The following is a 25,485-nucleotide window of genomic DNA, read 5'->3' on the forward strand; positions in this document are numbered from 1 at the left end:
GTTAAGATCCTGCTCATTCTGGAATTTTTGCAGGATTGATTAAATAAAGCATTGGCCCTTAATTCCTTGAAGGTACAGGTTGCAGTTAATGCCTGTTTCAGAGGCCCGGTCAGTGGTGATTCCTTGTCATCTCATCTTGATGTGGCCCAATTTTTGAAGAGAGTGAAAGCATCTTCGGCCTTCTTTGTTACCAGTTCCATCGCAGAGTCCTAATTTGGTGCTGGAATACTTAGCGGGCTCTAGTTTCCACTTCTGAGTTGCCTTTCCTTGCGGTTATTGACATTGAAGACAGTGTTCCTGGTGGCTATATGTTATGTGCGTTGAATTTCTGAGCTTCAGGCCTTGTCTTGCCGGGAGCCATTCCTTTGGGTGACTCCAGGGGTGTTACAGCTGCTTACCATCCTTCTTTCCTAAGGTGGTCTCGGAATTTCATTTGAATCAGTTTCCTTGCCGTCCCTGGATAGGGTCAGGGACACGGAGGAATGTCACCTCCTACGGTCCTTGGATGTCAAGCGACTTGTAGTGAGGTATTTAGAGGTTTCTAAACCTTTCCGAAAGACTGATCACCTGTTTGTCCTTCATGGTGGAAAGAAGCAGGGTGAACCAGCTTCACAAGCTACTATAGCTTGCTGGGTTAAGGAGGTTGTCACGGCTGTGTATGTGAATGCTGAAAAACAGTTAGCTACTCAGATTAAGGCTCATTCCATTAGGGCTCAGGCAGTGTCATGAGTGGAGGTTAGATTGTCTCCCGTCAACATTTGCCAAGCTATGACTAGGTCCTCCTTACATATTTTTTCAGGTTTCACTGTCTGGATGTGCAGGCCCAGGAGGATGCATCCTTTGCACGTGCGGTGTTGACTGACTGGACCATAGGCAGCCTTCCACCCTGTTCGGGAGTAGCTTTGGTACATCCCACTGATCCTGAGTCCACCTGTCTACACGCTAAGAAAGAAGAAATTACTACTTACCTGATAATTTTGTTTCCCTTAGTGTAGATAGATGAACTTAGCTTCCCACCCTTGGCTGCCAAATGATTGTATCAACAGTCCTCCTTTTGGGGCTGTGTGTTCCAGGGGATTACTGGTAAATGTTCATCTAGTCCTTAGATTGGGGTACATACGTTCCTTACTTGAGTTCTTGTTGGTTGAGTACAGTAATGGTTGACTGTTTTTAATCAAGTTTTTTGCTAGTCTGTCTACAGTTGCTTTTGAAGAGAATACTGACAGGCTGGGGTCACTGTTGGAGTACTTACACTGTGACAGCTTGCTCTGTCTCCTTCTGCTGGCAGGGGAGCATAACCCACTGGTCCTGAGTCCATCTGTCTACACTAAGAAAAACAAAATTATTAGGTAAGTAGTAATGTCTCAGTTTTTTATAGTGTTGACATTTCATTATAGTCCTGCCTTAAAACTAGTTTGTGGTAGAGCAGTGTGCTACTAGACAAAGGTATGCCCAGTGAAAGTTTTGAAAAATCACATGTTGGGAATGGTAACATAGTGAAAGATGGTAGATAAAGACCAAAATGTTCCATCAAGTCTACCTAGCATGATTCTCCCTTACATACAGAAGGACAAATGGATATGTACCCTGTATCTAAAGGATGAATACGTTCATGTACCTGTCCATAGTTTGCATTGGCGCTACCTCCACTTCTAGGTGGATTCTTCCCATTACTAGTACAAAGTCTCCTGTTTTTAGCTTGTCGTCAGCCCTGAGGATCTTTACAAAATGCCTTGCGGTAGTGCAACTCATCTGCGTCACCAGGGAGTACAAGTTTTCCCATACCTGTTCAATTGGCTCATTGCAGCGAAATTGCGAGAGGTGCTTTGCTTCCTGTGTACAACTGTGTGTCTTTTGCACCATTTATATTTTCTGGTCAACTCTGGGAAGTTGAGCCTGGAGCCCACTCAGAGACTTGAGTTCATTAGGGCTTGGATAGACCTGCTACAGGAAAGAGCATTTCTGCATCCTGACCAAGTGAACACCATGACATTGCTCATCTGCAAACTATTGTTGTCTCCAGAAGGCTCCTCATGGTTCTGTCAGCTTGCAGCAGCTATCTATATGGTTCCACTTACCCACCTTCATGTTGGCCATCTCCAGTGGGGTCTCTATATCTACTGGGATCAACTAACTCAACCACTTTTGTTTTCAGTGAAATTAACAGCGACAATGAAATGGAAGTTGCAGTGGTGGCTGTGCTTCTGAATTCTCCAGGAAAGAGCCCCTCTTCTCTCTCCCCATCAAGTGGTACCGGTGATGGATGGGACGTGCACACCGGGACTGTTCGAACACAGAGTATCTGGTCTCTTCAGGAGAGCCATTGTCAAATCAATCTACTGAGTTGAGAGCAATCTGGCATGCTCTATCAACATTCGCACAACTCTTTCAGGAAAGAGTATCCTGATTCAAAATGACAGTCAAGTTGCCATGTTTTTACGACCACAAGCAAGGATGAACAGGATCATGGCCTGTCTGCTTGGAATCCCTAAAAATCTGAAATTGGACAGAAAGAAATCGAGCTGTTCTTCAGGCTACCTATTTGCTGGACATCTGCACTGGCAGATGGACTCTGCAGAGAATTTCAACCACAGGAATGGTCTCTATAGTAGTCAGCTGCCAGCAAACTCTTCAGCTTATGGGGTCTGTCATTGATGGATTTATTTACATCATAACAGAACACAAAACTAAATGAATTTTGCTCAGTTCTGCCAAACGATTAGACAAGCTCAGGATGCTTTCCTCTTTAATTGGGGAGAAAGCCTCAGGTACACTTTTCCATCATTACCGCTTATCACCACAAGGTTCTTCAGGCCTGCACTCGGCTGATCCTTTTAACCCCGGCATGGCCCAGTCAGATCTGTTATGCATCTTGTACAGCTTTCCAGCAGTCCTCCCATATATCTGGGAACAGATCCTGCATTAACTCTGGAAGACAGGATGTTGTATAATGCCAACGATTCAGATTTCAGCCTCACAGCTTGGATGCTGAGTACTAGGTGATCGCAGACCTTGACTTACCTAAAGAGATTGTGGACATAATAGACTCATCTATCAAGCCTTCATTTAGAATAAATTATGCCTTTAAATGGAATAGATACTTCAAATGGCGCCAGTATGAACATTTTGGACCCATTTTCTTGCGAACCTAAGAATCTGCTGAAATCTTACTCCACCCTTCTTACTCGGGTCTTGCTACGACTTTGGTGTGAGTACACCTCTCCACAATAAGGGCTTACCATAATCAACTGGATGGCAAACTGATTTCCCCTTCTCATCCACTGATATTTTATTTCATGAAAGATCTATGGCAGGTCAAGCCCCCGGTCAAAAAACACCTGTTCCGTTGGACTGAATATAGTCTTTTCCTAAAAAAACCTCCTTTTGAGCTGTTGGAGTCAACTTCTCTAAAGTACTTGGCATGGATGGTGGAATTCCTTGTGAGTGACTTTTTATCTAGAAGATAGAACTCTAGGCTCTTGTCCACTTCCTCTGTACAGACAGTTCTACAATAGGGTGGTTCTTTGTATTCTCCCGAAGTTTCTTCCGAAGGTAGTCTTGGCTTTCCATATCAATTCATCTATAGTATTGCCTACCTTCTTTGGCTTCATTTGCATGAATGCGAAAAAGCCCCACATATTCTGAACTGCAAAAGAGCTTTTCATATTGCATGAAATGGACTCTGCCCCATCATAAAATCTCACAACTATTTGTCTCATATGACCCCCAACAGGGTAGGAGAAGCGGTCACTGGCTTGCTGATGCATTCACCACTGCTACACCTTAGTAGGATTGCAAGTCAGACTCTGAAGGCTCATCAGGTGAGAGCCATGGCTGCTTCCATTGCTCATTTTTGAGAAATAACCATTGAGGATATCTGCAAAGCTGCAATTTGGTCTTCAGTTCGTACCTTTGTCTCACTACTGTCTTGATAGTTTTTTCAAAGACTGACAAATTTGCACAAGCAATTTTGGAAAATCTGTTCTTGTTATATATAATCTACTGTCCACAGTGGGGGTCTGGTTGCTTACGAAGTAAATGTGCTGCTGCAACCCTTGGCTTGGGATTCCCCATATGGCTAACGCAGCTTGCTTATTGATTGAAAAAAGCAAGTTTGTGTGCTTAAACTGTTTTCCGTAGATAGGATTAATTAGCTTTGAAAAAAAGAAGTTAAGGCTGTTCAGTTTGGAGAATAGAAGTCTACAAAATTGTGAAAGGATTTGAACAAGTTAATGGAAATCAGTTTTTCGTAGCGTGTAGCAGATGGACTCGGGATCAATGGGTATAGTGTACTCCTGTTAGCAGTTGGAGACGGATCAAATTTCAATCTGACGTCAGCCCCTAGTACATATACCCCTGCAGGAAGTGCAGCTCTTCAGTATTTTCCATCTCCATAGCAGTTGGGGACTATCTGCATGCTCTCACAGCGTTAGAACCAAATTCAAAGAAGAAAATCCAAATTTAAAGAAGAAACCTACCTGAAGACGAGCCCCACTCTCCTGCGGTGATACCTTCGGGTCCCTCCCCCAGTTGAGATTCCCAAGGTGATTTCCATGGTCCCTCTGAGGTAAGCCTTGGTCCGGCGGCCGAATCGCAGCGAGGACCTAGCCCCCGATCCTCGGGAGCGGCTGAGAGGCAGCGGGTGCACCCTCGAGCGTGGCGGTGAAGGTATTTGCCCTCTCCCCCTGCAGCCGGAGATCGTCCGGGACGAAACCGGGAAGCGCCGAAGACAAGGTAAGGTAGAAATCTTCTGCTTGAATCCGGTCTCCGAGGATCGATGAGGAGCACAGGTCACCGGCCAGGACCAGTGCCACCGGGTTGATCCGCCGTAGCAGGGCCAGGCCCCGGCTATTTCCCAGGGTCTACCCACGTGGAAACGCTCCGAGGGGGTTGCCATATTGCCCGCGTGCTCGCTGTCGCCATCTTGGCCCTATTGGCCTCGCCGTTCGAGAGCGCACAATTCGAGCTAGTTGCACAAAGCACTTGTGCGCATAAACTTACACGCACATAAAACCTTGCGCGCATAAGTTGCGCGCACAGAGCAGGGCGCATATCTACGGCTGAACTCACAGCGGCGCGCACAACTACACGCTCATCTTAAGCGCACCGGAGCGCATAAGAGTTTACGCGCCGACAGCCATGGCACCTCCAGAAACGGGGATAAAGGCTCAAGGCCTCTGCCCAGCATGCCACATCAGAGCTGCACAAAGCGAGGAGGCAGACGCCCTGTGCACGCAGTGCGAAGAGGCCCTGGGAGACCCAGTCCAGGGCCAGTCCCACCCAGGGCAGAGTTCTAGCTCCTCAGGGGGTACCCCGGACCTAGCCAGGGGGACCTCTCCACAGACGGGGACCCCCAAGGAACCAGCGCCCCTCAGCTTTGACCCAGCATCAATCTCATGGGCGGAGTTCTTCAAGGGGATTCACGCCTTTGTTCAAATGCAAACTGAACCTCAGGCTGACCAGCCACATGCTCCACAGGAGGACCCTCATGCCCCAGGCCCTTCAAGACCTAGACACAGGCTTCTACTACCCAGAAGCCCCACCTATGGGGATTCGGACATCTGAGGTGGAAGCCGAACCCTTAGAAGAGGGGGAGCTCCCCCCTGGGGATGGAGCCTCACCAAACCATGAGACGCCTCTTCACATAGGACGAGCTCCCGGACCTGGTCAACCAATGCCTGATGGAGCTCACTATCCCGGGCCCAGGGACTTCGGGGGAACCTAAACCGAACCCCCTGCTGGAGGGTCTTCGACAGACTTCTCGCCATTTCCCTCTGTTACAAGCAGCACAGCAGCTGATTGACCTGGAATGGAATGCTCCGGAGTCCACATTCAAAGGTGGACGAGCCTTGGCAGCCCTGTACCCCCTGGACCAGGCAACCAAAGATCTTCTTGCATGCCCAAGAGTTGATGCCATGGTCTGCGCGGTCTCAAGCGCACCACCATCCCAGTGGAGAGAGGAGCTGCGCTCAAGGATGCACATGACCGGCGGCTGGCGTCCATCCTCAAACAGTCATTTGACGTTGCCGCTATGTCTCTACAAATTGCGGCCTGCTGCACCGTTGTGACACGTGCCTGCTTATCACAAATCAGGAACACCACCCCGGGAGAAGACATGGAACCAGCAGTATCATTCCTCGTGGACGCTGCCTCCGACCTAGTGCGCACCGCGGCCAGAGGAGTGTCCTCTGCGGTGGCGGCCAGGAGGCAACTCTGGCTCTGAAGCTGGTCGGCCGACGCATCTTCCAAAACGCGCCTCACGAGGATGCCCTTCAAAGGATCCCTCCTGTTCGGCAGCGAACTAGAGAAACTGGCCGACAAATGGGGCGAGTCCCCAGTGCCGCGCCTACCGGAGGATAAGACTAAGAGAAACCAGCGACCCTTCCCCAGGTCCTCCAGGGGCAGAAGTTCACAGTGCTTCAATCCTTACAGGAGCAACTATCGAGCTTCCCGCCCTACGGGCAGGAACCAGTCCTTTCAGATCAAGCACAACAAGAGAGGAACCAGCTCGGCTACAGGTCCCAGCTGCACCCCACAATGAGATTCAGCCGACCCATCCAAGGGAAGAAGCCATAGGGGGCAGACCAGCCCTGTTCTACCGCAGATGTGTCGATATAACTTCGGACAAGTGGGTCCTAGCCATCATTCGGGAGGGGTACTACCTGGATTTTCTACGAATCCCTCCGGACAAGTTCGTGGAATGCCCCTGCCACGACCTCTCCAAGAGGGCAGCAATGGAAGCTACACTGTCCAGGCTACTGGCCTTAAAGGCCATAACCCCAGTACCTCCACAAGAGATAAATACTGGGCATTATTCCATTTATTTTATCGTCCCCAAGAAAGAGGTAACATTCAGGCCCATCCTGGACCTCAAATCGGTCAACTGCCACCTGAGGATTCCCTGCTTCCGCATGGAAACCCTTTGATCTGTAATAAGGGCAATACAACCGGGAGAGTTTCTCACATCCCTGGATCTTTCGGAGGCCTACCTACACATCCCAGTTCATCAGGAACACCAGCATTACCTACGCTTCAAAGTCCTGAACCGTCACTACCAGTTTCGGGCACTACCCTTCGGGTTAGCCACAGCACCCCGGACGTTCACCAAGGTAATAGTAGTGGTGGCGGCAACACTGAGGAAGGAAGGAATCTTCGTTCACCCTTACCTGGACGACTGGCTGATCAGGGCAAAGTCACCGGAGGAAAGCCGCCAAGCAACCAGCAGAGTCATAACCCTACTGGAGAGCCTAGGATGGGTGGTCAACACAAACAAAAGCTCCTTACAGCCCTCACAGTCTCTGGAATACCTAGGAGTCCGATTCGACACCAAAGAGGACAAGGTCAGCCTGACCCCCACAAGGAGATCAAAATTGTGGAACCGGCTGCAAACCTTGCTGAACGATCCTCGTTCCACAATATGGGATTACTTGCAAGTCCTTTGGCTGATGGCATCCACCCTGGAAGTTGTGCCATAGGCGCAAGCCCACATGAGGCCCCTACAGCGCTCCCTCCTATCACGGTGGAGCCCACCGTCCCAGAACTACACCGTACGTCTATTACTCTCGGGCAGAGTTCGGACCCAACTACGGTGGTGGCTGCAGGCCAGCCACATGAGCCGGGGATCAAGACTATCCTCCCCAACCTGGACCCTACTCACCACAGATGCCAGTCTACGAGGATGGGGAGCACACTGCGAGGAGTTAACCGCCCAAGGACAGTAAACGGAGAAGAGACTGGATGGAACATCAACTGCCTAGAAGTGCGGGCAGTCAGACTAGCCTGTCTGCGGTTCGCTCACAGACTCCAAAACAAAGCGGTCAGAGTAATGTCGGACAACACCACGACAGTGGCCTACATCAACCGGCAGGGGCGAACCAGGAGCCAACAGGTGTCCCTAGAAGTAGACCCCCTGATGGCGTGGGCGGAAGCAAACCTCCAGGAGATCTCCGCCGTCCACATCGCCGGGAAAGACAACATCACGGCAGACTTCCTTAGCAGGGAAAGTCTAGACTCAGGAGAATGGAGGCTGTCGTCCGCAGCCTTCCAATGGATAGTGAATCGGTGGGGGACACCGGACATGGACCTTCTGGCAAACAGATCCAACGCCCGAATATCCAGATACTTCAGCCGCAGGCGGGAACCGCAGTCCCAAGGGATCGATGCCCTGGTACAGACCTGGCCACCGGGGACTCTACTATATGGCTTCCCGCTGTGGCCCCTATTGGGAGCGATCATTCACAAGATACAGCTACACAAGGGACTAGTTCTTCTGGTGGCTCCATATTGGCCAAGAAGACCCTGGTACGCAGACATGAGAAGACTGCTGGCAGGGAACCCTCTACCCCTGCCCCCACACAGGGACCTGCTACAACAAGGTCCGCTCCTCCACGAGGACCCAGCTTAATTCTCTTACGGTCTGGCCATTGAGAGGGCCCGCCTGAGAGAGAGCAGATACTCGGGGGCGGTTACCGACACTCTCCTCCGAGCACACAAGTTCTCCACATCGTTAACGTACATAAGGATCTGGAGAGTATTTGAGGCCTGGTGCGAAGACCACAACATCAAGCCACGCTCATTTAAAGTCCCCGTGATCCTGGAATTCTTACAGAATGGACTACAGAAGGGCCTGTCCCTCAACTCCATCAAGGTACAAGTGGCCGCATTGTCATGCTACGGCTCCAAGAGCAAGGGCGACAGCATAGCTTCTCACCCGGACGTGTCATGCTTCCTGAAAGGAGTCAAACACATTCGCCCACCAGTAAAGTGGCCGGTACCTCTGTGGAGTCTCAATCTCGTCCTGGACTTCCTAGCAGGAACCGCCTTCAGACCCCTCCGAGGCCTGTCCCTCCGCCTGTTAATCTTAAACACTGTGTTCTTGCTGGCAGTGTGTTCAGACCACCGCATCTCGGAACTACAAGCACTGTCCTGCCGTGAGCTGTTCCTCAGGCTCACCCCAGGGTCCATCCAACTACGCACGGTTCCCTCCTTCCTCCCCAAAGTGGTCTCACACTTCCACCTCAACCAGACCATCTCGCTACCAATGACGGATGGCTTGAAGAATTCGAAGAAGCCCGTAGTCTACGTCACCTCAACATCGGCAGAATCCTATCCAGATACCTGGAAATGTCGGAACCCGTACGAAGAACGGACCACCTTTTCGTCCTTCACAGCGGAAAGAGACAAGGGGAAGCGGCCTCGTGGGCAACCATCGCCCTCTGGATCAAGACAGTCATCAAGGCAGCCTACGTAGAAGCTGGCAAGCCACCACCTCTACAGGTCAAGGCCCATTCTACCAGAGCCCAGGCAGTATCCTGGGCAGAAACTAGAATGCTGTCACCTGCCGAGATCTGCAGGGTGTCTACATGGTCCTCCATCCATACTTTCTCCAGACTCTACCGTGTGGACGTTCAGGCTCGGGAGGACACTGCATTTGCAAGGGCAATACTAAGTGGGTCACGGGCAGCCTCTCACCCGGTTCGGGAGTAGCTTTTATACATCTCATTGGTCCTGAGTTCATCTGCTACACGCTAGGAAATGGAGAAATTACTTACCTGATAATTTTGTTTTCCTTAGTGTAGACAGATGGACTCAGCATCCCACCCTTGGCTGCCGTTTTGCATGGTCTTTCAAATGATTCAAGGGTAAGCCACGTTTTCATTTACCTAGGGCATCCACCCTGCCGGGTGTCGACGCTTTCCGGTTGAGTACACTGGCGGTCTCCAGCTATAGTCAATCAACCAGTTCAAGTTAATCAAGTTTGAACGTTTAACCAAGTTATGAATTTATTCAAGTTAACCAAATTATAAAGTTAATCAATCAGTCTGTCACACACATATCCACAATGCTTTTCGAGGAGAATACTGAAGAGCTGCACTTCCTGCAGCGGTATATGTACTAGGGGCTGACGTCAAATTGAAATCTGATCCGTCTCCAACTGCTAACAGTACTATACCCATTGGTCCTGAGTCCATCTGTCTGTCTACACAAAGGAAAACAAAATTATCAGGTAAGTAATTTCTCCAATTTACTCTCTCAGATAATAGACAAGGGGGCACTCCATGAAGTTAGCAAGTTAAAACAAATCGAAGTAAATGTTTTCACTCGGCACATATTTAAGCTCTGGAATTTATTGCCAGAGGATGCGGTTACAGCAGTTAGTGTGTAACTGGGTTTTAGAAAGGTTTGGATAAGTTCCTAGAGGATAAATCCATAATGTAACCCCCATATTTAAAAAGGGCTCCAGGGGCGATCTGGGAAACTACAGACCGGTTAGCCTGACTTCAGTGCCAGGAAAAACAGTGGAAAGTATTCTAAACATCAAAATCACAGAACATATAGAAAGACATGGTTTAATGGAACAAAGTCAGCATGACTTTACCCAAGGCAAGTCTTGCCTCACAAATCTGCTTCACATTTTTGAAGGAGTTAATAAACATGTGGATAAAGGTGAACCTGTAGATGTAGTGTACTTGGATTTTCAGAAGGCATTTGACAAAGTTCCTCATGAGGCTTCTAGGAAAAATAAAAAGTCATGGGATAGGTGGCGATGTCCTTTCGTGGATTACAAACTGGCTAAAAGACAGGAAACAGAGAGTAGGATTAAATGGACAATTTTCTCAGTGGAAGGGTGTGGGCAGTGGAGTGCCTCAGGGATCTGTATTGGGACCCTTACTTTTCAATATATTTATAAATGATCTGGAAAGAAATACGATGAATGAGATAATCAAATTTGCAGATGACACAAAATTGTTCAGAGTAGTTAAATCACAAGCAGATTGTGATAAATTGCAGGAAGACCTTGTGAGGCTGGAAAATTGGGCATCAAAATGGCAGATGAAATTTAATGTGGACAAGTGCAAGGTGATGTATATAGGGAAAAATAACCCATGCTATAGTTACACAATATTAGGTTCCATATTAGGTGCTACTACCCAAGAAGGAGATCTAGGCATCATAGTGGATAACACATTGAAATCGTCAGTTCAGAGTGCTGCGGCAGTCAAAAAAGCAAAACAATGTTGGGAATTATTAGAAAGAGAATGGTGAATAAAACGGAAAATGTCATAATGCCTCTGTATCGCTCCATGGTGAGACTGCACCTTGAATACTGTGTACAATTCTGGTCGCCCCATCTCAAAAAAGATATAATTGCGATGGAGAAGGTACAGAGAAGGGACTCCAAAATGATAAAGGGAATGGAACAGCTCCCCTATGAAGAAAGACTAAAGAGGTTAGGACTATTCAGCTTAGAGAAGAGACGGCTGAGAGGGGATATGATAGAGGTGATTAAAATCATGAGAGGTCTAGAACGGGTAGATGTGAATTGGTTTTTTACTCTTTCGGATAATAGAAAGACTAGGGGGCACTCCATGAAGTTAGTGTGTGGCACATTTAAAACTAATCGGAGAAAGTTCTTTTTCACTCAACACACAATTAAACTCTGGAATTTGTTGCCAGAGGATGTGGTTAGTGCAGTTAGTATAGCTGTGTTTAAAAAAGGATTGGATAAGTTCTTGGAAGAGAAGTCCATTACCTGCTATTAATTAAGTTGTCTTAGATAATAACACTGCTATTACTAGCAACGGTAACATGGAATAGACTTAGTTTTTGGGTACTTGCCAGGTTCTTATGGCCTGGATTGGCCACTGTTGGAAACAGGATGCTGGGCTTGTTGGACCCTTGGTCTGACCCAGTATGGCATGTTCTTAACTGCTATGACAGTAATTAATAAGTAATAGTAGCTTTTGATCTATCTCATGTTTTGGTACTTGTGACTTGGATTGGCCGCTGTTGGAGACAGGGTACTGGGCTTGACGGACCATTGGTCTGACCCAGTATGGCATTTCTTATGTTCTTATATAGATTGAGGATCACGAGATAATACTGGTGCAGGAACTCGCGCACATGCTCAAAGCTCAACTAGCTTGGAGTCTGGTTGCCGCTGATTAACATCACCCATATGTAATGGCTAATTTTGACCTGGTATCTGCGGAAAACACTGATTATGGGCAGGAAACTTGCTATTTCTCAGTGTGGATACTTTTACCTCTACTGCAAAGGGGCAGGGAGAAGCAGAACGCATGGGGATTTCAGTTTCAAATTCCTCCGATTTCAGCATTCATTATGCACTTGCTATAAAGCTAGTGCAAAGTCCACAACTGCAGCCCCATTCCTTTTGAAGAGTTGCTTGCAAGCCAGATGCCCGTTATGAAAATTCTCATTAATAACTTCATACTTCAAGATAGGTGGAGATTAGTCATTTAAAAGATTTAAAAATTTTATTAATGAGGGGGGAGGATGTGCTGTGTAGAAACCTTTAGTCATCTAAGGTGTACTTCCAACTGGAAGAAGCTGAGGAAAAGCTTTACTGTAGTCTTATCGGGACAGAAATCTAAATGTAGTGTATGCTAAAATCTAATCATGACTTAAGTCACATGAAGTACTGGATATGTGTTGATATTTTTGTCTGGATTGTGCTTTAAGAATTTTTGCTATAGGACCAAGGTAGGAGGCAATGCTTGCTGAATCAGTTGGAAAATTTGTAAATGCATGCGTTAAATGCAAAAATAAATTGAGATTTGTTAATCTTGGTAGTGTATATTTTAAATTGGGTGAAATTTTGTTGAAAATTGGAGAATATTCTCACTTTTTTTTCTTCAGGCTTCAGAAATGGGGGTTAAATACGTACTTGTATGCACCAAAAGATGACTATAAGCACAGAATGTTCTGGAGAGAAATGTACTCTGTGGAGGAAGCTGGTAAGCATTTTTATTTTATTTTTTAAATTATCCCTGTTAATATTATAGAAAACTGTTTATGAATAGTGGACTGTATCACTGGTATTGTATTAGTTTTGTGGACGCCACTATTTTTTTTATTTTATTTATACAGTTTCAAAATATACAAGACATCTTGACAGAAATAAGAAAATGAGTGAAGATAATAATAAACTGTTACTTCATAGAATAGGAAAATTATTACATACTCAGATCCTTTATACAACTCCTCAAACAGGAGAGAGATACAATCCCCAACCCAAAGTAAACCATAAAAAGAAAACAATAGTCAAAACAGCAGCCGTACTATCTAATGGGGAACATCGAGTATGTTTACGACTGGAGGTTATCGACAGCACATGGTTTTTTCCCAATCAAAAATTGGGTTAATGAGGAGGGTCATAAAAAATATAAGAATTATAGTGTATTTGGATTTTCAGAAGGCGTTTGACAGAGTCCCTCATGAGAGGCTTTTATGAAAACTAAAAAGTCATGGGATAGGAGGCAATGTCCTTTCATGGATTACAAACTGGTTAAAAGACAGGAAACAGAGAGTAGGATTAAATGGTCAATTTTCTCAGTGGAAAAGGGTAAACAGTGGAGTGCCTCAGGGATCTGTACTTGGACCGGTGCTTTTCAATATATATATAAATGATCTGGAAAGGAATACGACGAGTGAGGTTATCAAATTTGCAGATGATACAAAATTATTCAGAGTAGTTAAATCACAAGCAGACTGCAAGACTTGAAGATTGGGCATCCAAATGGCAGATGAAATTTAATGTGGACAAGTGCAAGGTGGTGTTGCATATAGGGAAAAATAACCGTTGCTGTAGTTACACGATGTTAGGTTCCATATTAGGAGCTACCACCCAGGAAAAAGATCTAGGCATCATAGTGGATAATACTTTAAAATCGTCAGCTCAGTGTGCTGCAGCAGTCAAAAAAGCAAATAGAATGTTAGGAATTATTAGGAAGGGAATGGTTAATAGAACGGAAAATGTCATAATGCCTCTATATCGCTCCATGGTGAGACCACACCTTGAATACTGTGTACAATTCTGGTCGCCGCATCTCAAAAAAGATATAGTTGCGATGGAGAAGGTACAGAGAAGGGCAACCAAAATGATAAAGGGGATGGAACAGCTTCCCTATGAGGAAAGGCTGAAGAGGTTAGGGCTGTTCAGCTTGGCGAAGAGACAGCTGAGGGGGGATATGATAGAGGTCTTTAAGATCACGAGAGGTCTTGAACGAGTAGATGTGACTCGGTTATTTTCACTTTCGAATAATAGAAGGACTAGGAGGCATTCCATGAAGTTAGCAAGTAGCATATTTAAGACTAATCGGAGAAAATTCTTTTTCACTCAATGCACAATAAAGCTCTGGAATTTGTTGCCAGAGGATGTGGTTAGTGTAGCTGGGTTCAAAAAAGGTTTGGATAAGTTCTTGGAGGAGAAGTCCATTAATGGCTATTAATCAATTTTACTTAGGGAATAGCCAGTGCTATTAATTGCATCAGTAGCATGGGATCTTCTTAGTGTTTGGGTAATTGCCAGGTTCTTGTGGCCTGGTTTTGGCCTCTGTTGGAAACAAGATGCTGGGCTTGATGGACCTTTGGTCTGACCCAGTATGGCAATTTCTTATGTTCATTTGCATGGGAATTTCAAGAAGAAAATACCCCCTATTTGCTGAATCTGCGGTCGCATCAAAAGAAATTGTCTCCTCTTTTTTTGAGTCTGCCTGGAGACATCTGGGAAGACCCTAACTTTAAGCTATAGAAACAATTCTGATCTGTGACAAAAGTAAAGTCTCAGTAGCCAATCCTTGTCAGGTTCAAGAGCTAACGTCACAATAAGCATAGCTGAAACTGCCAACTCTATCCGATGTCTCAAGCATAGTAGACACATCAACAGTTGGTTCCACTGCTGGAACTAAAGGTATCATTCCATCTCCTTGTATATCAACAGCCCTTTTAAACTGTGGTAGGTAGTATGTTTTAGAAACTGGAGGAATTGAGTTTTCAGGAACATATAGGATCTCCATTAAATATCTCCTAAACATCTCTCTAGGAGATATTAGGGATATTTTAGAAAAATTAATAAATCTAAGATTCCTATTTCTCACAGTATTTTCAAGGTTTTCAATTTTTGATAACATTTTCTTTAATCAGAGCAGCCTGAGACTGTTGAACAGAGTTCACTTGATCACGTATAGCTGAAAATTGTTGACCCAGTTCAGCAGTTGTATTTGACAAAACAGAGACTTTTTCCACCAGATCATATATTTCAATGCCAAAGGAGAAAGCTGTTGAGAAATTGAACTTCACAAATCCATAATAGCTTCCCAAATAGTCTCCAGTGAGAAAATTGAGGGTCTCTGCACAGCAGGTAGCGTTAAAGATGGTAGTAATGGTAAGATTTCAATACCGTTACCATTGCTCTCAATGCCTCCCAGTCTGACATCTCATAAAGTACCCTATCCCGGCTGTCCTCATTCGAAACCTGGACTCGCAGCTGCCGCCATTGCCCCGTCGTTACCTGCTGGAAACGGCACTCCTGTTCCCAGGCCTGTTGACGTCTCCCCCGACTCCTGGGCAACTCTAACTGCTGCAGGATTGCCGGGCAGTGTTCCCTCGACAGGGCTCAAAGGTGAAAGAAGGCCAGGGAGAGAGGGGAGCTCCTATTCCCTTCCCACTCCCTCCAGCAGCTGGATCCCCGATGCTGGGCTGCTGCGCAAGATGTGAGCGTCCATCGGGCCCGGCAAGGGGATCGTCGGAGGGCCCGATGCAAGGTAAGGCCCGGACCTTGGTTTTCGCTTTCTGACCATTCAAGAAGAAAAATAAGCTGGTACCAATATTTTAAGGCAATCGCCCGACAGAGACACCACGCTACCAACTATCAATCTGCCATCTTGGATCCCCCCAGCACAGTGCACCTCATGGATGCCACTGTTTTTAGTGGTATTTGTGATTTATATATGAAATTAAATCATTCATATCTGAGTATCTGAAAAGATGCTGTACTTCAGCAGTATAGTTATGTACCAAGATAAAAAATTGGCTAGTGCCCAAGTTTTCTAATGTTTCCAACTCCTAGATCTTTGTGACTTCCTGGGATTTATAGAAACCTTTGACTTCGGATTGCATGGTTTTGAGGGCAAGACATTGTCATTTGTCACATGGAATGGACAATGACAGGTTCAGCTAATTGAATGCTTTTATTTTGCTCAGGAAAACTTGTTGCGCTTTTTTTTTTTTTTTTTTTTTTTTTTTAAGATAGCACACTTGCAGCAGTATATAATACTACAAAACAATACAGGGATAAACTGCATGATTTGTATTTTCTACACATCATTGCAGAAAGTGTATACTTAATATAAGAACATAAGATTTGCTATATTGCTCTATCTCCTTTTTAAAAGTTAGTGCCAGCAGCCTGATTCCGCTGTGGTTAAGATGGAGCCCATCCTGCCGGAATAGGCCCCCCCCCCCCCCCTTTTCCCAGAATGTTCCCTAGTTCCTAACAAATCTGATACCCTCTTCCCTGCATCATAGTCTCATTCACACATTGAGACTCTACAGCTCAGCCTGCCTCTTGGGTCCTGCGCAAGGAACAGGGAACATTTCTGAGAATGCAACCCTGGAGGTTCTGGATTTTAGTTTCCTACCTAAGAGACTAAATTTAGCCATCAGAACCTCCCTCCTGCACCTTCCTAATTCATTGATACCCACATGTACCACGAGAGTCTGCTCCTCCCCAGCACTCTAAAGTCTTGTCTAGTGGTGCGTGAGGTTCGTTACCTTTGCACCAGGCATCAAGTTACTAAGTGATTCATATCCACCCAGCTATCTATATTTATAATGATTAAATCGCCCACTATAATCTACATTCTACCCTCTTGGTCACACCACCCTGGAGACACATCCTTGGTGCCAGAGGGTAAGGCATCACCTGGAGGGCAGGTCCTAGTTATAGGATCACTTCTTGCCACACCAAGATTATGAGCTCCTGCCAGGTGATCTTGCTCCTCCAAAGCAGCATAAGGGGCTGCTTGACTGGATTTGGGACTGCTGTACTAGGTTCCTGAAGGTGGTCTCAATATACCTCTGTCAGCATCTTCTCCTCCAGGTCTGCCACTCTGCTCTCCACAGATTGGATTCGTTCTCTGAGAGCCAGAAGCTTTTTGCACTGGGCACACACACATAAAATATCAACAGATAGATAATCATATATATAGCATTTGGTGCAAAAGACTGGATATCCCATAACTCGCTGCTGTACTTCTGTCTGCATCTTAATTTTATTAAGTTACTAAAGTTTTAAAACTGATTGGAGACCACATGACCTGATGAGCCAGTAGGCTGTGTGCAGACCGTGCTCCCGGCTCCCCCACCGCTTTGCAGCATTTTCGGCACCGAAATCGCAACCAAGGTGGCGTCCCCAATAGAGCAGGGAACACAGAAGACCAACAAGAAGATCGCAACGAAGATCCCACCATGTCAGCTAAACCGCAAGGGAAGATAAAATCACGGGCCGGCAGAGTGAGGCCAAAATGGCCGCCGGCCCCCCCAAGCCCCGGCGCTGCGATGGAAAAACCAGACATCGTGGGAGACGTCACTGTGGCCGTAGTGAAAGCCCTGGAGCCACGCTTTAGCGATTTGGTGCAAAAAATTAATTTGGGCAATGAAACACTGCTAGAAATAAAACAGCAAGTGGCTGACACCCAGCAACGTATCGCCGATGTGGAGTCAGAAACGCAATGCCTTTTACAAGCTCAAGGCACAATGACCAAGAAAATCTCCGATTTAGAAGACAAAGTGGAGGATCTAGAGAACAAGATCGCGCAAGAACAATCTGAGGTTTGTGGGGATACCTGAGTCGGTGGCTGACAGGGAGCTTGCTCATATTTTAGAAACGTGGCTGCCTGCAGCATTGGGCCTGCCAGAGCTTGCAGGAAAGTTATTGTTGAAAGAGCACACAGATTGGGGGTGGAAAAACCGGAGGCTCCCAAACCTAGAGTGGTAATAGCCCGTCTTCTGAATTTTGGACAAAAAACTGTCTTCATGCAAGCATACCGCAAATGTGATTCTTTACTTTATGAGAATAATAGAATAATGAAATTCCAAGATTATTCTGCAGCTGTGTCGGCCAAACGTAGAGAATTTTCTCCTATCTGTGCTGATTTGTTTAAAAGAAAAATGAGATTTAGTTTACAATATCCAGCTCTGCTCCGAATGGAACACAATGGAACATGGCACAGTTTTGACTCTGCTGAAGCGGTTAAACAGTTTATAATTGATAAAGTGGACTCCAGGTGAAAATTTCCACAGAGAGGGTGAATGGCTTTATCTGTCTGTATGTTGAAGGGATCCTCTCTGGATAATTGACCACATTGTATGTATGTTAACAGGGTATGCATAGAGCACTGTTTTTGTTTCCATAGTAAGTTCAGTGTTTATATCTTTCACAATGCCGGTGGGGGAGCTGGAGGGAGGTGGAACAGGTGGTCTCCTTACAATGGAGGACAGAAGTATGGTTTTTATTATGGGGGGAGGAGGGGGGAAACACTGCTATGCATCATATTTCTTTTCGACCTGCAATATATGTATAAATTCAGGAGCGCCCCTGAAAATATCAATTACCCTGTAGTTCATAGGACGAGATGCCTTGATCAGAGACCATCCCTAGGCTGGGAGGAGTGGACTCTATGGTGGACACGAGATTATTTTACCAACAGAGTGCCTACCCCTAGTTCAAGACATCCACAGTTGTCCAGTGTCGGCGTTAATTGGTTGAGTGCACTGGCGATCTCCAGTTTTGAAATCAGTTGAACCAGTTCAATCAAGTTTTAATCAAGTTATGTAAGCAAAGATATATATCCCCAATGGCTTTTTGAAGAGAATACTGAAGAGCTGAAGTTACTGCAGGGGTATATCTAGAGTGATGTCGGCTTTGAAATCTGACTCAGTCTCCCATCTGCTAGCAGAAGAGCACATAACCCACTGGTCCTGAGTCTATCGGTGTCTACACTAAGGAAAACAATATCAGGTAAGTAATTTCTCCATTCTAGATCAACCTATTAGAACTACGCGCCATACGATATGCAATCCGCGCCTTCTCGCACATTCTTCAACACAAATCAGTGATGGTATAAACGGACAATTAAGTGGCCATGTTCTACATAAACAAGGCAGGTCCGGTTCCAAGAATCTGTGCAAGAAATCAGTATTGATACTGGAATGGGCGCTAGCTCACTTGATACAACTGCAGGCAACCTACCAGCTAGGAATAAGAAATATGAAGGCCGACTGCCTCAGCAGAATCTTTCACCCCCACGATTGGAACAGTTACTCAAATACCTACATTTACTGTACATTTCTGGACTAGCTGTTTCCTCCATAAGAGTGCACCTCAGTGCCATAATGGCGTACCATCCTTCCATATAGGGAGCCTCCATATCCACTCACCCCCTTGTATCTTGTTTCATGAAGGGCGTCTTGAGACTCCGACCACACGACCAGCCGTACCATGGGACCTAAATGTGGTCTTGGAAGTGCTGATGCTTCCGCCTTTCGAACCAATGCAAACATCTTCATTAAAATTTCTCACATAGAAAGTAGTAGTCCTGGTAGCAATAACCTCGGCTCGACGAGTCAGCGAACTTCAGGTGCTAGTTTACTATTCTCCTTCCCTTCAGTTCTATCACGACAAGGTCACCTTACAAACTCATCCATCCTTCCTTCCGAAGGTAGTTTTAGTTTTTCATTTAAATCAATCCATAACCTTGCCAACTTTCTTCCCTAAAACGCTTTCAGTCAGAAAGCACATGTTAGATTGTAAAAGAGCTTTAGCAAAGGACTAACATTCCGAAAAGGCATTCCCAGTTCTTTCTTTCCTTCAACCCAAATGCCCCTGGATTACCAGTGACTAAACAGACTCTAGCAAACTGGCTAACGCAATACATCCACTTCTGCTATTCTACAAAATCTGAGCGTTTGACTTCAAAGGTCAAAGCCCATCAATTGAGGGCAATGTCTGCTTTGATCGCCCACCTTAAACAGGTGCCTGTTCAAGACCTTTGTAAAGCAGCGACGTGGTCTTCACTACATACATTCACTTCTCAGTACTGCCTTCAGCACCAAGTGGGGGCAGGAGATACTGCGTCATGCAACTAATTCTTAAGACTGTCCACAGTTTGCAGGGATATGTTGCACAAATGACCCTACATAGATACAAACATATAAGATGTTTTCAAACTGAATATTCTGTGCTTCATCTCCCTAGCTTTATAGTTAATAATAGTTTCCATAGGATGAATTAGCCATGCGAGTCCACCCATCTCCCTGGACAGTCTCCACCATTCTGCCTGCTCTATGTCTACCTTTCTTTACGCTTCTGTTTCTTTGCTATCTAATCAACTGAGGGGAGAGAGTCAGTCGCATGGGAAGGCACCACACAGGCATGCAGAAGCAAACGTTTTTCAATGTTCTATGAGAAGTTCCCACACCGAGCCGCCAGGGGGGCTCCCAGACAGCATGGTTAATGTATCCTGCTGTCTACGGAAAACACTGGTTAATATAAGCGAACTTGCTTATAATGAATTTACCCAAATTCATTTTGTTTCCTTTGAATTCAGTTTCTGAAGAAACTGAAATGTGGTTGGCTGGTTTGATTTACCACTGGGAATTCTTGACCTTTTGCCTTATCAGTATTTATTGTACATACAGGAGTTTGCCACTAGTTTTGGCATGCACCAATCTATTTTTCATCTTTCATTTTTTCGTGCAGTGATAATGATGATTCTATAATCAAGTAGATTTTTTTCCTATTACCTTTTAATACCTGGGCTTGTTTTTATTTCAGAACAACTAATGACATTAATCTCAGCTGCCCAAGAATATGGAATTGAATTTATCTATGCAATCTCCCCTGGACTTGATATTACTTTCTCAAATCAAAAAGAAGTAGCCACATTAAAGCGCAAGCTGGATCAGGTAAATTTTCTTGTACATCTAATCCTGTCTTAAATGTATTAATATGGCTTAACTGTTTTTATGAAAATCTTTTGGCTTGTGTGTAGTTTAAGGGGCTTAATTCTTTCTTCATCTGATTATTTAATGAATTTAATATACTATTTGTAAACCGGTTTATCCACGAGGTTTACAATAAAAATATACCGTATTTTCCGGCGTATAAGACGACCACCAACTTTTCCAGTTAAAATATAGAGTTTGGGATATACTCGCCGTATAAGACTACCCTTCTGTGTCACTACATAACCATACTGTATGTGGTACCCAGTATACAACAACCAGCCAATCATGGTAAGCGATGTACCTTACCGGCGATTGGCTGGTTGTTGTATACAAATCCTGCTTGGATTGGTCAGCTCTCCCTGCCTGCCCAGCCCTCCCTGTCTCCAAGACTATCAGAGCGGTAACGCATCCCTCTGGCCCACCCTTGTATCCTATTACCGGTACCTCCTTCTCTGCCTCTCAGATCTCGCTCCTGAGGACTGCAGTGAAGCGGCGCAGACGTGCATGTGCGAGATCTGAGAGGCAGAGAAGGAGGTACCGGTAATAGAGATGTGAATCTGAACCGGAATCGGTTCTGATTCCGGTTTCGATTCACATCGTGGTTTTTTTTTTTTGTCCGGCCTGATCGGGTTTTTTTTTATCGGCTGCGCCCGAGCCGATAAACAAAAAACCCACCCTCCTGACCCCCTCCAAGACCTGCCAAATTAATTAAATACAACCCCCCACCCTCCTGACCCCCCCAAGACCTGACAAAAGTCCCTGGGGGTCTAGCGGGGGTCCAGGAGCGGTCCGGGAGCGATCTCCTGGACTTGGGCCGTCGGCTGCCAGCAATCAAAATGGCGCCGACGGCCCTTTGCCCTTACTATGTCACTGGGGTTGACCAATGGCAGCGGTAGCCCCCGTGACATAGTAAGGGCAAAGGGCCATCGGCGCCATTTTGATTGCTGGCAGCCGACGGCCCAAGTCCAGGAGATCGCTCCTGGACCCCCGCTGGACCACCAGGGACTTTTGGCAGGTCTGGGGGGTCAGGAGGGTGGGGGGGTTTTGTTAGATTTTTATTTATTTTTTTTATATTCGCTCCATAAGACGCAGACATTTTTCCCCCCACTTTTGGAGGAAAAAAGTGCATCTTATGGAGCGAAAAATACGGTAATTATTTGCCCTATAAGACGACCCCCGGCATATAAGATGACCCCCGACTTTTGAGAAGATTTTCAGGGGTTAAAAACTCGTCTTATACGCCGGAAAATACGGTACATAAAATCCAATAAAACGTACATGCAAACAGTAAACAGATGAAAGATATAGCCAGTAAATAAAATTGACAAATTTAGTGACAAAAGTTAGCAATGGTAAGTCTGACTGAAAAGCCATTGACTGCTTTCTGAAACTTATGAAGTTTAGTACTGTATGGATGTTGAGAGGGAGAGCATGTTCCAGAAGACTGGAGCTTGAAAAAAGCAAATGATTTTCAGAGGACAAGCAGTATGGCAGCCCTCCCACATTGGTGACATCATTGAATGGAGCCCAGCCCTTTGACCTCAAAGATTCTAGAGCTTTCAAACATGCCCTACTGAGCATGTGCAGATAGTTATCATCCTGCCCCCTAGGCGCAGAGCCTGTCAGTCTTTCCTCCCCCCCCCCCCTCCCCCCTGCAGAGCCATGTGGTCACAGTATTCAGCTTTGCTCTCGCCTCACAATTTTTGTTGAGATTTTCTTCTGGAGCTGCAGCTGTTTTTACTTTTCTTTCCTGATGGTGGCTTTTATTTTTTATTTTAATTTTTCTCTTCCTTTCAACTTTCTGCTAGCTGCATGACTGGCCTTAGTTGCTGTGCAGCCTGGCAGAATCTCTTAATAAATAAATACTGCATCTGTAGTTTAGTTTGTGTTCTTTCCTTGCTCTGATTTTGTGCCTTTTTCTGTGCTGACAGGACTGACAGAATGCAGTCCATGTGTGATCCCTGTAGGCCGCTGAGAGACTTGCCTGAGTTCTATCTGGGCAGAAGTTCCATGTTTCACAGATTTATTGGCATTGATAGAGGCTTGCCAAGTGAAGGGATCAAGGACTGCACTGTTCCTTTTGGTGGGGGAGAGCTCATCCTCCCCACATTCTAAGGAACTAGTCACCACAGCAGAAGTCGAGATTGATGTTTCCTCCCCTCCTACTTGACAATGCAGTCTCCTTGTGAGATGGTGAGCAGGAGTATGGGCAAGCAGCATTGCTGCTGCACGTTTGTTGCCATGACTGGTGCCCATGCACACCAGTGCCAGTGCACCACAGGTCTTATGCATCGACATCTGGGCCGTATCAGGGACCAGGACTGCGATTGTACACCATAAGAACATGCCATACTGGGTCAGACCAAGGGTCCATCAAGCCCAGCATCCTGTTTCCAACAGTGGCCAATCCAGGCTATAAGAACCTGGCAAGTACCCATGATCACCCTTGGAACCCTCGAGGTGTGTGACTGCCCTCAACGCCATAAGTGTCATCGACCAGGGGCACCATCGAGTGCTGTGCAAGCTGTTGATTGCCCTGGCTCGGGGCGGTAGCTCTTCCGTGCCATAGACATCAGTGGACATCATACGTGGTAGATGCCATCAAGCACTATGGGCTTTCGATGCACCAGAGGAAGGGCATTGACCAGAGCTGCTTCGAGCTCCATGGACCTCGATGTGGCAGAGTAGCAGCATCGACCTTGAGTGTTGCGGTCTGGACCATGTCGGGGACCAGGACTGCCATCGAGTGCCAAAGTCACTCCATGCTATCGTGCCATGGCACTCTCGAGTGCCATGGAGGCTATCAGGCGTGTTTGCGAGCAATGCCATTTGTGGCTGCTCTCGATGATGTCGACATCACTGCCAGGTGGCACCAGGATCGCCATTGAGCGCCTGGTTGCCCTGAAAGCTGTCAACTACCAGGGCGCGGGGATCCTGAGAGACATTGAGCGCCATGGAAGCCCTAGGCTGATGGGGGCTTTGGGCTTGGATTGGCTGCAGTACTGATGAGCACTGCTGTCACTGTTGACCCAAGGCACCTGGAGCGCTGAGACAACCAAGGTGCACCATGGTCCGGTGCATTGGGGGCACTGACCAGTTGCTTTGCTGTGACCAGAAGGGACACCAAGGGGCATCGAGGAATGCCATAATGCCATCAGGTGCTGTGGGTGCTGATTCGCTTGGGTGCCCAGAGCTACCTTACAGTACTGAAGGTGCTGGGGTCATGAGGCATCTAAAGCCCTGTGGAGCTTCAAACACCATTAGTGCTGTCAAGGGCTGGGGTTACTGTTGAGACTAGTGTCAGCTATGGACACTGGCATGGATGCTGTCAAGCCCCCGCAGCATCTACACCCTCGGGCACATAGCTGAACCGAGTGGAACCGACGGATGCTGGCCGTCATCATTTCCTGTAGGCACCAATGCAGCATGTGTGCCACAGGGCCCTTTGCCTTCGGGCACTGTGGGCATCATTGCTAGCACCGGATCATCAATGCCTTCAGACACCAGTCTGCATTTGTGCTGCCCACCTTCTGAAATTTTTGGCCTGTGGGATTTACGAGTCATCGGCATCTTTAGGTGTTGTGTACATCATGAGTGTTGTCCAGCTGTCAATGTCTATGGATGCTTGTAGCGCCATTGATGGCTCTGCATGCTGTTAAGCATGCTAGGTGCCTGTGGCACGGTCTAGCGAAATCTCAGCACCGGGCATGGCGTCGTTGCTGACATAGATGCAATTCATTGCTTGCGATGGCTGAGGGCGCTATTGGCATCGGGGGATTTGTTGCTGTGGGCACCAGTGGGAAGCATTCAGATGTCCAGGCCATCACCGTAGAGCACCATGGGCATGGTCTTACCATGGGCTTCTCTTCTGCCATTATGTGGGAAACGGGGCAGTGAGCCATTCACGACCCCAGTTCAAGGGCTGCAATCTTGGAGCATTGTCAGGTACTGTGGGTACCATAGAGGCAATGCCACTCACCACCAGGGATGGCCCTAGTCAGAGCACCAGTGGCACTAAGGATGCTGTCTCCATTAGGCGTTAGTGTGACAGTGAAGCGCATCATGCACAGTCGGGTACTGTGGAGGGTTATCTGCTCCTCCAAGTGCTTCAGAAGCTAGCAGGCGGCATTCTCTCTGTTGGTATTGTGCCAGAGATAGCAGGACTGCCATTGTCACATCAAGGTATCGACTTCCTCGTCTTTTTGCACCTTACAGTGCGATGAGACACTAGTGAGGAAGGTACAATCACGTACTTTGCTTTTTAGCAGTTCACCACCGCCAACTCTTAATAGGTGGTGCTCCAGTTCTTGCTATGCCATGGATATCCACAAGCGCAGCTATGGGATGTGTGTATGCGCTGCCATCCATAGGATGGGATATTTCTTCATGAATACTGCTCATTGCACTTTTTAAAACAGAGGGCACTGTTTCATTTGCCCTCTAGTGTAGGAGTGTGTGTGTGTGTTTCCCTTGTAGTTCGCACAACAGGTTGTGTGGCGCTGCCACAAGACTGACCTAAGACTGTGTTCCTGTTCAACCCACTAGGGGCGTGGATTCCAGGATGGTAGTGTTGGGAGCTTTCCATCCTACAGTAGAGGGTTATGTCTTTTGACCCTCTCCAATGTTAGCTTATGTTGAATCTTCTTCGGGAGGGGGGAGCCTCTAGGGCTTCGT

The 25,485-nt window shown here is 46.5% G+C and overlaps 1 protein-coding gene across 1 annotated transcript in view; it reads left to right on the top strand.

The window, feature by feature from the left end:
- OGA (O-GlcNAcase) overlaps nt 1-25,485 on the top strand; it is a 182,125-nt gene that overhangs the window by 14,448 nt on the left and 142,192 nt on the right. The window contains exons 3-4 of the mRNA XM_029610211.1: nt 12,661-12,758; nt 20,639-20,769. Of these exons, the coding sequence (XP_029466071.1) occupies nt 12,661-12,758; nt 20,639-20,769 (229 nt within the window). The remainder of the gene's footprint in view (nt 1-12,660; nt 12,759-20,638; nt 20,770-25,485) is intronic.

This window comes from Rhinatrema bivittatum, chromosome 7 (genome assembly GCF_901001135.1).
Source record: "Rhinatrema bivittatum chromosome 7, aRhiBiv1.1, whole genome shotgun sequence".
NCBI classification, from domain to species: domain Eukaryota; kingdom Metazoa; phylum Chordata; class Amphibia; order Gymnophiona; family Rhinatrematidae; genus Rhinatrema; species Rhinatrema bivittatum.